This window comes from Perissodus microlepis, chromosome 4 (assembly GCF_051167445.1).
Source record: "Perissodus microlepis isolate ML-2025 ecotype Zambia chromosome 4, ASM5116744v1, whole genome shotgun sequence".
NCBI lineage: Eukaryota > Metazoa > Chordata > Actinopteri > Cichliformes > Cichlidae > Perissodus > Perissodus microlepis.
Window position 1 is genome coordinate 20,727,478 of NC_140464.1, and position 12,202 is coordinate 20,739,679.

The 12,202-nt window shown below is 40.6% G+C and overlaps 1 protein-coding gene across 2 annotated transcripts in view; it reads left to right on the forward strand.

The window, feature by feature from the left end:
• Positions 1 to 12,202, forward strand: part of grin2aa (glutamate receptor, ionotropic, N-methyl D-aspartate 2A, a) — a 166,366-nt gene that overhangs the window by 100,331 nt on the left and 53,833 nt on the right. For both annotated transcript variants that reach the window (XM_084926415.1, XM_084926413.1), the window contains one exon: positions 7,979 to 8,145. In XM_084926415.1, the coding sequence (XP_084782541.1) occupies positions 7,979 to 8,145 (167 nt within the window). The remainder of the gene's footprint in view (positions 1 to 7,978; positions 8,146 to 12,202) is intronic.

The window sequence follows — 12,202 nt, forward strand, 5'->3', positions numbered from 1 at the left end:
AGACAGGGCCTCTGGATGGAGCGCTAACGAAAAAGAAAGGAAGACATAGAGAGGAAGATATTGGACTTATTAGAGAAGAGAGTGAGTGGGAGAAGAGGGCAAGCACAGGGAGACAAATGGAAAGAGAAAGAGGAAGGGAGAGAGAGGATGGGAGGGAGGGAGGGATGATGTTATTTTGTCAGTGTTTCCCCGTGGGGACTCGATTGCTTGTTAAAAAGTCCTGACAGAGGAACCACAGCAATAATACACACGTACACAAACATACACGCGTGCACACGGGCAGTGTTCCTGTGTGCTAAACTTCCACTAGGTCTCTGTTCCCCCTCTGTGTGCATGTGTGTGTGTGTGTGTGTGTGTTATCTGCTAAACCGGACTGCATTCACGCCAAAAATATTCCTCTGTGACGTCAAATACAGCCTCGCTCTCTGTCTGTGTGTGTAGCCGCTATTGCAGTTGAAGGCTACTGTTTCCCTACAATTATTATCTAACACAAACAAAGGATGTATGCCTCCCCCCACTTGTTCACACCACAGCACATCAACAGCCTTTAAAAGCGCACTTTCTTATTCAGAGTGCCTCTCAGAGATCTGCTTATTGTTTTAAAACACTGTCATCGTGTAAATCCCAAAGAAACGTTTGCATATTTGTTAGCCAGTTTCGGTAGAACAATGTGCCGTGAGTAGAAAGACATTTCTAAAGTTCAATGTTCAATTTGAGACTATAAGGAAACCCTGAAGAGCCTTACTTTGTAGAATCTCATATAGGTTTATGTGCAGCTTTGATTCAGTCTTGTGACTACTAAAGAACTTTTTTAAAATATCATCTGTAATGGACGTACATTCAGCAGCCACTTTGTTAGTTACACATTGCTAGTAACAGGTTGAACCCCTTTTGCCTTCAGAACTTATTTAATTCTTTTTGGCACAGATTCAACAAAGTGGTGGAAATATTTCTCAGAGAGTTTGGTTTATATTGACATGACATAACCAGATCCCAAGAGTGATCCGTTGGAGAGATCTGGTGACTGGAGAGGACATTTGAGAGGACTTCAAACTGTTCAAGAAATCAGTTCGAAGCGAGCTGAGCTTTCTGACAGGGAGGATTACCCAGCTGAAACCAGTAATCACTAGTGGGTACAGTGTGGAGGTAAAGGGATGCTCATGGTCAACAACACTACTCAGGGAGGCAGTGGCATTTAAATTGTTCTCAGCTGGTACTAAGGGCCCAAAGTGTGCCAAGAAAGCAACATTATACCACCACCAGTCTGAACTGCTGATACAAGGTGGGATGGATCCATGCTTTCATGTTGTTTTTACCAAACTGGGAACCTACCATCTAAATCTTGCAGCAGAAATTGAGGCTCATCAGACCGGGCAATGTTTTTCCAATTTATTTATTGTCCAATTTTTGTGAACTCATGTGCATTAAACCCTCGGTTTTCTGTTTCAACTGACAGGAGTTGCACCTGGTCTGTTTCAAGGTTCGACTTGTTGTGCATTCAGCGACATTTTTCTCCATGCCTTGGTTGCAATAAGTGGTTATTTGATTTACTGTTGCTTTCTAACAAACTTGAAGCAGTCTAGACATTCGTCTCTGACATCAACAAAGCATTTTCACCCAGAGACTTGCTGCTCAATGGATATTTTCTCTTTTTCAGACCGTTCTCTGTAAACCCTAGAGATGGATGTGTGTAAAAATCCCAGCAGATCAAAGCAGGCCATCTGGCACCAACAACCACACGAGGTTCACGGTCACTTAAATCCCCTTTCATCCCCATTTAGATGCTCAATTTGAACTTTATTACTTTGTCTTATCAGTGTCTACCTACATGCTTTGAGTTGCTGTCATTCTCTGATTAGATTTGAATTAACAAGCAGTTGAACAGGTGTAACTAACAAAGTGACTAGTGGGTGTAAGTTTAACCTTTGGCAATGCCTTAATATCGTTAGCTTTATCGTTAGCTTTAGCTGACACAAATGGGCATATGATTATGATATGGTTCCCATATGTCTATGTGACATTGTTTTGGCTTGATCATGCTATCCACATGTTGTTAAAGGGCATCATAATCTACATAATACAGGAGGCTTTTTTAAACCACACAGAGGCTTTAGTTGGAGCTAAAACATAATTATCCATTTATGAGGTTTCGTCACAAAGGAATGAAGTGTCAGCTTGTATAATGCACCAGTCTGTGAATATTTGACTGTTACAAATGTAACCAATATCTATATGGAAAGGCAGCATAACATTTTGCCCACATTTGTTAGGATTAAGCCATGTTTAACCTCGCTGCCTTCCTCTCACATCTTCTCCTATATATATATTAGCAATGGCAACATTGTTCACAGTTCATCAAAGGCACAACAGTAGCAACCATTCAAATGGTTAGCTCTCTATTCTTTACTGAAAAAACAATACAGTGTTTGTTATGCTAATTTTTTTTCCTATTAGAAGACAAAAACAGTTTACATAAGCCAGTAAAACTATAGTTTTTGAAGCAATGCAGCAGAAAATGAAGAGCTCGGTGGTTTTTTTGTCTGGTATGCTCATTTTGCCAGTGACTCAAAGACGTTGGGCGTGGGATATAAAGAAAAGTTACCTTAGCAACTTGAAAAGAAATATTTGATTTTATATTGCTGAAAAAATAAATTCATTTTTTTATAAAGTTTAAAAAAAAGTAAATAGTGATACCAGATAATTGGGGTAGGGAGTCGACAAAGAAGACAATTTAAAAACCATTAGCAGGTGGACAGACAAACATTGATGATCTTGTTGGGGAAAAGCATCTGTAATTGGGTGAGATGTATTAAGCAGGTACTACAGTCTCCTAAATGGCTTAAATTCCATAACATTGGACTCCTTTTTACTTTTAAAGCATACAGTTAGACATTACTATAGCTCTGTGGTGTTATTGCTGTTGTTTACAGACAGGCTGGTAAAAGACTTACATTTATGCAATAATCAGATATACTCTGTTCTTAATAAAGTGATGGTATATACTGTTTGTGAATGTTCAAGCGGTCAGTGGTCAGCGCTGCCTGCTCAGTTTTTCCTCCTTTGTTTTTCGACAGCTATTTTTGTGCCTGTTTATATTTAGCAAGTGGCCACTGAGGAATTTTTGTCATATCAGTGTGCTTCTCCTCCCATGAACCCAGCAGATAGCTGGCTATCTATGGTTAATATTGATATAAAGATAGGTATGACACCCCCTTTATGATAAATGCAGATTTTGGTGTGCTTGTTTTCTACGTTATCAGGCCTTTTGTCTAGGTGAGCGTTTGCCTCACAATCTCAACTCACAATACACACTTATCTCTGTGTGCATTTCTGAGCGTTATATGTATCTGTATGTGTGTATGTGTGTATGTCATAAGACTAGACAGTGCAAGATGCTATCAGCAGTAGAGGATATGAGGACTACTATTTATAACTCCCCTCTCAGTCTCAATAGACACACTGTCCTGCCCCGTGGGGTAGGTGCATGTTTGTTGTGTGCATCGTTGTTGTCGTGTTTGAGTGCATGCAACAGAGTGCGAAATTTAAGAGTGGATGGAGACCGGGAATGTGGCAGACAGGGGCGAAAGGGAACGAGCTGTGAGTGACAGCCTGTGCGTTAATTTGCGTGCACGCACGGGTGTTTTTGTGTGTGCGGACACCACTAGCTCAAGGTTTGAGTGGAAAGCAAAGACATGTCACACTTGACAAGGGTGAAATGAGAGGAAATGATTGGCTGTTTTCTGATGTCACGGATTGTGAGCTGTCCTAATTAGAAACAGTCATACACTGCTTATTCACTTCAACAGCCTCCTCTCCACTGCTCTGTCCATTCCCTCTGTAGTGTATTCTTCTCTCTGCCCTCTAGCTTTCCTTTCTGTTTGTGTCTGACTGATTTCATGTATGTGGGAGTTTTTCTGCCTGCAGTCTCCAGTGGTGCTTTAAACATAAACTTTCTTTTTCTTTAAGATCTCTTTTATTAAAATACCAATTTTTAAGACTACCAAAGTCTGGTTCGCAATGTTCTCATTGCACTTGTTTCTGTTTATGCTCGTAAAATGATATTAAGCCCAGCCTAAACCCAGTCAGTTCCTATGTGCAGTTGGCTTCTGCTGGGATTGTAAAATATCATTTCCCTGAATCTGCTATTATGAGATTCAGGGAAATTAAAGAGACACGATTTGGCTTACATGAATGACTACAGGCACAAGCCTCACCTGACACCAGCAAGGAGTAATTATTTTAGGGAAAAGGGAGATTTTTTGGTACTTTCCTCTCCTGGGAAGCCTTAAAGCTTGAATTCCTTCAGATGGGCAGAAACAAGCAAAAAAAAAAAAGCACACTCTTAAAGTGCAGACACGCATGTATACACAACATATCAGTGGATCAGAGGTGTTCGGAGATTATTCATAACCAGTGTTAGCTTTTGCCAAATTAATTTTGCATAAATTTCGCCTTTGGCATCATTATACTTTTCCTGTCTAGAAAAAAAATGCATTTTAAAATTTGGTGTTTTTCCAAGGAGGTAAATTGCTCCTTTATGGGTGAGAAAGTTCCTGGAAATCTATTATGCGGAAAAATGCATTGTCCTCAACAAAAGTTACTGTGGAACAAAAAGTATGAGAGCAGCATGATTACCATTAGCAGTGTATGGCACAGTAGCTCAAAAACACACTGCCGGCAAATATGTTGACAGATGGTTTCCACTAGTTGTATGTCTAAGCCAAAACAAGTCAAAAAAGCAAAAACACTGTTCCATATCTAATTTATCCATTTTCACCAACACATAACTACCAGTACCAGGCCTTTGTATGTTTACATCCTTTTGTATATTGCAGGAAAGCGTGGGAGCATCGGCTGCTGCCGTGATGAAGACAGGGAGTGACAAGTCTTATAGCATGATCTCCCTCGTGTCCCACCATGCTCAAGCATCGCTTCAGTTTCTACCCCATTAGAACATACAATAGAGCGCAGAGCTGCACAGAGAGCCTCTGACGAACACTCAAATCTGAGTATAGTGAGCCAGCCTCACATACAGATACAATACCATTAAAAAGCACTCAAGCGTCTCGATATAGGGAGAAGAGTCTCACTCGTTTTCTCATTCTCCAACACTGACCCAAATAATGCAAACAGTGAATTCCCGCATTATTCGGAGGCTATCAAGACAGTAGAAAAGAAAACGATAGATTGTGCAGAGGCGATGAAATTACATGCAGTGCTCGATATGGTTACAAAAGCCATCCAGTGCTTTCTGCTGGTGTCTCTTTTTATTCCCACAATGCGTTTTCAATATATTGTACAAAACCTACCCTGTAGAGAAATGCAACTTTACCTGCAGGAAACGGGTGATACGCCAATACCCTGTAACCTAATAGAAGAGAGGCTTAAAGGAATAGAAAGTACTTGATATGTTTAATTGATGCAGCTGACTAGTTCCATACATTTAGTTATTAAAATCTCACATAATAAATCCGTGTTCCTGTAAGGGGGAAAAAAACGTGAGTACTAATTACATCTAAACCTGCCGCAGCTTATCAGTCATTGTAGTTAAAGTGTCTGACTAGTTGACCCTTTTAAATATTATTAAATGAAGCCAAATGTAGTATACTTATTCTTGGGAAAGTGTGATCAGAGCCTACAGGTGGATGCTATTTGTTAAAATAAATATTAAAATGGTGAATATATCAATATGAATATGGCTGTGTAGTGTATATCTGAGCCAGAAAAGTGTACAGTAGTGTGTGAGTACTTTAAACAGCTGTGTATTTTCACTCATTGTAGCAAAACACAAAGTGAGTCGAGATCAGGTTGAACAAAGTGTAGATCTGACTGTGATGGATTTCTAGTAACAGCACAAAATGAAATTTGGACCTTTACATTACCCTTTCATACATGTCATGGCTGAAATACACAGTAACATAAGTGGTGCAGTGCCACAGTAATCAGTGTCCCAACCTGAGAATATAGAGAAATTTTATGGTAAGCTAGTGAGTAGCATAACCATCTAAGTGAGTTTTACGGTGGCCCTGAGGGGTCAAACTCACTCCAAATTAAGGTAAAAAAAAAACCCCAAAACGTACAAAACGCAACAGAAGTATTTTTGGGGGACAACAACATGTTGGAAGAGTTGCTAAAGTGACAAGCTAACAGCAAGTGGCTAATAGCAAACATATGTTTACAGTGTTATGTGAATTATGCAATTAAAACACACATTACCTGCATTTTTTTCTCCCTAACAACACAGATGAATCCTCTGCTTCTATTAAGCCTGTCTCAGTGCAGTACTTATATTAATAGTTTGGTTTTCTGTCACTTCCACATCTTGTCCGTCACAATATTGTCTCCCCCGAAAACACGTTTTTTCAGATTTTTTTTCCACTTCCTTTGTGTTTTAATTAACTTTTTTTTTCATGTGCTTTTGCAGCATTTTTCTTTTGCTGGTGTTTTCTTATGTTGCGGTTCAGTTTGACTTCTCAGGGCCACCGTAAGTTTTCCATTCACAATGCATTTGGGAGTAATGAAATGGAATAACAGTACAGGGTCTGAAGAAGTTACTCAACAGCTTCTGCTTGAGTATGGTAGAACCCAATTGAGAAGCCATCATCACTACCGAAGGCCACCATAAACCCAGTAATAATAACAATAATGGCAGTTTGTTTAGTTAAAATGATAATTACATGTTGTAATGATAGTCACCTCTTTGGGCACAGCAAATTGCCCATCCGTATTTTTATATAGTTTTTTATGGGTGCAGGGTTTGGAATGATTTTTGACCTTTTATAGGTCTCTCTAAAGGTCTCTTCAAAACTGATTAGACTTGACTGTTGCAGCATATGGGATTGAGGCTAATGTTCGGCCCTATTACAATATGCAGTGACTCAGAGCATTATGGTTGCTGTTTCACTTTTTTTTTTCAACTTTAGCCACACTGTGGATAAATTACGGTAGAAGCAGGCCACAGGCAGTGTGTACTAGCAAAGTGTGCCTTTATGTGTCAGTTTGTGTAACCGTGTGCAGCGCATTTATTAATTTTGAGGTGTGAGCCCAGTGTTTTGTTCTGTTTCTTAGCCTTTATGGTTTTTGGGTTGTTTTTTTTCCCCAAGCTGTCAGGTTGCAGCTTTACACACACACACACACACACACACACACACACACACACACACACACACAGAGGAGACCTCCACACAACCCTGCCTCAATCATAATAAGAGAACCAAGTGACACAGAACAAGTGGTGTCAAGATAAGGTATGTGTGAACTCTCTGACATTTCAAGGTAACAGAAAAGCTCGAAGATCGTGCAATACTCAGCCAAAGACAAGGTAACACATTTGCTCGTCCACACTTTTTGCAATGCTACACTCTTTTTAATTCTTCGCTGCTTTCTCTAATTTCACATCATTTAATAGTCCACTATAATGAGTCATTTTAAATACAGCATAAATGAATAGAGGTAATTTGTCCATCTATAATTGTGCTTGTCTGCGCTGTCCAAGCTAATGTCTGAGTTTGGCTGAATTAAATGGCAAATGATTCTCAGTCAGGTTTAATGGAGTGAATATGAGCGACTTGGAGTGAATGCAACCCTTGTTCCTCAGAACCATGCCCACAGAGTTCTGCAGCTTGGTCTGTACCGCACCAATCCAATCTGGTCTTAATTGAATTGTTCTGAGGCCCTCATCCATATATTTCCTCTGCAAGAAACTTATTACTTTCAATCTCTGTATGCATGTTTGAGTGTGTATGTGTGTGGGTGAGCAACTGAGAGAGTCTGTCTACTCATATTGTGCCAAGATTTAAATGCCTTGTTGCTGATTGATGTTTCCGAGATGCATCACCTATTCCAAGTTCGAATAGGTGGTGGACTAATCTGAAAAGTGCAACCGCCCCCCAAAAATAACAAAACAAAAAACCCCAGTACAGATAGTCTAATGAATATTCAGCTAATCTTGTGTCTCTGTGTTTCTCTTTGTTCCTAGGATGTGAAGTCAACGTTCTTCCAGTTTGGTGCCTCCATCCAACAGGAGGCTCTGCTCATGCTGAACATCATGGAGGAGTATGACTGGCACATCTTTTCCATTGTCACATCAAAGTTCCCAGGCTACCAGGAATTCATCAACATCTTGAAAACTACTGTGGACAACAGGTTAGAACAATACTGTGGTGTGTTCTCAGTTCAATTCGATTCAATTTTATTTATACAGTGCCAAATCACATATTGTAAGGTAGACCCTACAATTAATCAACAGAGAAAACATCAGCAATCATATAAGATAAGATAAGATAAGATAAAACTTTATTAATCCCTCGGGTGGGTTCCTCTGGGAAATTCGGTTCCAAATAAGCACAGCACCGACAGAAGTTATAGAGTTACAGAATATTATATATATATATATACACACACATATATAAATACAAAGACATATATAGATAAAAATATACAAAGGGGATAAATAGAATAAATAGGAATAAAATAAAAATAAAAATACAAGTGGATTGCACATTTCAAGTATGGAGTCTATTGCACCGTTGACTATTAACAAAAAGTATTGCACAAAGGTAATTGCACAGTGAGGTGAAGAGGCACTACAGCTTAGTTGTTCCCCCCTCCTTTGTCCTCCTGTTTCCCCTCCCTCTCCCCTCCAGAGAGGAGTTAAACAGTCTGATGGCGTGTGGGACAAAGGAGTTTTTAAGTCTGTTGGTTCTTGTCTTGGGGAGAAGCAACCTGTCACTGAACAGGCTCTTCTGGTTGTTTATGGCCGTGTGCAGAGGATGCCCAGCATTGTCCATAATGTCCAGCAGTTTCTTTAGTGTCCTTTTCTCTGCCACTGTCACCAGAGTGTCCAGCTTCATGCCGACCACAGAGCCAGCCTTCCTGATCAGTTTTTCCAGCCTGGATGAGTCCTTCTTTGCTGTGCTGCTCCCCCAGCACACCACAGCATAGAAAAGTACTCCAGCAACCACCGACTGGTAAAACATCCTCAGGAGCTTCCTGCAGATGTTAAAAGACTTCAGCCTCCTGAGGAAGTACAGTCGGCTTTGGGCTTTTTTATACAGGTGCTCTGTGTTGCATGACCAGTCCAGTTTGTTGTCCACCCACAGCCCGAGGTACTTGTACTTGTTGACCACCTCCACCTCCTCCCCCTCTATCTGAACCGGCAGTGGACCTGCTCTGGACCTCCCAAAGTCCACAACCAGTTCCTTAGTCTTTGAGGTGTTGAGTTGCAGGTGGTTTGTGTGACTCCATGCGACAAAGTTCCTCACCAGACTTCTGTACTCCTCTTCCTGATCATCCCAGATACACCCCATGATGGCTGTGTCGTCTGCAAACTTCTGAATGTGGCATAATTCAGAGTTGTAGCAGAAGTCAGAGGTGTACAGGGTGAAGAGAAGTGGGGACAGCACAGTTCCCTGTGGTGCTCCTGTGCTGCTGACCACAGTGTCAGACGTGATGTCCTTCAGCCTGACGTACTGTGGCCTGTCGGTGAGGTAGTCGGAGATCCAAGCGACCAGGCAGGGGTCCACCTCCATCCTGTTCAGTTTTTCCTGAAGCAGACAGGGCCGGATGGTATTAAAGGCACTGGAAAAGTCAAGAAACAGGATCCTGACCGTGCCTTTTCCCCCATCCAGGTGTGAGTGGGCTCTATGCAGGAGGTACAGGATGGCATCCTCCACTCCGACACCCGCCTTGTAGGCGAACTGTAGTGGGTCCTGGGCATGTTGTACCCCCTATGAGCAAGCGCTTTGGCGATAGTAGGAAGGAAAAACTCTCTTTTAACAGAAAGAAACCTCCAGCAAACCAGGCTCAGGTTGGAGTAGCCTACACCTATTGCAGTGTAACTAAGGGAGGATTCAGGGTCACGTGATCCAGCCCTATATGCTCTAGCAAAAATGAAAGTTTTAAGCCTGATCTTAAAAGTAGAGAGCGTGTCAATCTCCTAAATCACAACTGGAAGCTGGTTCCATAGATGAGTGGCCTGTTCTTCGTGCTTGCATTGTTTTTCCCTATATGTTTTTAATCCTTTCACCATGAACTGGGGCTGTTAACTCCACTCCTGCTGCTGGGTATAGTACAGGAAATGCCTCCCACCCTCAGGGTTAGTCATCCCCCTACAACTGGCTGTGGGACCAGTCTGCCACTGCCACTCTGTATTTATGGTTATTGAAGGCTCACAGGATTAGTAGCCCACAGTGCACACATCCGACCTGGGTATTTTCTGGCTAGTCAGCTGCCTATTGGGCTACCTGGTTTATCATAACAGGACAATTTGCTTGTCTCAAAGATTAAAGAATGCAGGCAGTGCACTGAAACATCAAATGGCTCATTAAATCAGTTATGCTGTTTGTTTTGCTATGTGGCAATTATCCAACCATTTATTTTTTGTAACACTGTTAAGTGTGTTACATAACACATTAAGGTTTGCAGGTATTAATTAAATTAAAGTTTCAGAAGTGGAACTCATGATGATAATCATAGCGATAATTATGATTTCTAATTTTATGATAATAGTGGATGAAAACTTTCTCTCATGCATACACAATGTTTTTCTAAAAACATTTGTTAAAAGAAGTGATGCAGTTTCTGATTTTGATTGCATTTTAGATCAGTAACTAGATTAAATGTTTTTCGGGGGAGTTTCTGGAGGTGTTGAGTTGACCCAGAAGCCCCTCATTTGCAATAAAGTAGCCTAGACTTTAACCAACCACTCAGTGTGCATTCCCTCAGAACACAACACACTGCAGTGCTACCAGAATGCAGGGCATAAAAAAAAAAATATCTGACCGTTTTTTCAACGTTTCTCTCTAAAAGAGTGAGCAGGTGGGTTTCCACTGCTAATCATTTAAGTGTCCCCAATCCTCACACGGCATGTTACAGGATTATCAAAGCATTAACCAACCCTGCCAACTCAGTCTTTCAACTAGAAACACGTTCAATGTATTAAAATTAACAACATCAAAATTACATTACACCAGTAGAAGACTAGATGAATTGAAGTACATCCATTGTGCTCTTCAAAAATGTCCAGCCTAAAAGAATTTCGTAAGCATCCTTTCAGTGAATGGGGATGACAAGTAGGTTTACTGCTCGTGCAGGTTGGCTGTTTGCCACACCTTTAGGTCATTCTGACTGATGGTGCTTGTTTCAGCGGAGAGAAAGAGGAAAGTACAGCACGCCATAATTTTGGGCAAAAATGGTCATATTAATGATACATGTTCAGCACTGTGGAGATGTAGGCAAGGACTGGTGCCTGTACCTGTGATATATTAAAGCTCACCTGAGGTCTTTCTCATCAGCAGTTACTCTTAATGTCAGACGCAGCAGGGATTCAACAGCTTCTCCTACTCTATGCTTTGTTGATGATAACTAAAGCAGTTTAATTACAGGCAGCAGGTGACAGACATGTTTAATACATTCATATGGAGAGAAAGGAAACTTAAAATCCCAGTGTCTGTATTTGTACCTTTGAGAAGTGATCTTGACTTCAGTGCTACTTTTAGCTGCCCCCTTGTCACAAGGGGTCACCACAGCAAGCAGCTCTACACGTTTGATTTGGCAGAGTTTTATGCCAAATGCCCTTTTTTGACACCATCCCATGTCTACAGCTATATTACACAAAACCTGTCTGTTTGGTTGTCTCCAAATTCCTCCTACATGATCAGGAGTTAGGCAAGCTAACTTGGCATACAGGTACATTTCAGAGCTCAGAAGGTTTTTATCTTCAACAGAGATTATGATGTCATCGTGCTGCTTAGCAGCAACCTACCAACAGGTTAAATGAGGACACGTAACATATTACAAGAGCATTGTATCATTTTAACTTCATGATAACAACATCTAATTTAGCAAATATTGACTGCTGAGATCACCAAATGTTTATACTATCAATATTACATTACATCATTTGACACCTTAACTTATGACATCAGGTTTAATGTATTTAGGGTCTATATTACCAGTTTAATGTTGGATAAATGACTGGATAAGCATGCTTAAAGGCAAGGGGCTTTGAAGCCATTTGATTTAGTCCAGGCTATAAAATTCATTTTATGCACTTTTATCAGGTCCATTTTATTGACATGTAGATTAAACAATGAGACATATGAAGGTGTAATCAGAATGGAAGTTCAGTTATTAGGTGATCTTTTACTACGTAGATCTATATTCAGTTTTAAAAACATGTATATACCATTTTTTCATTATA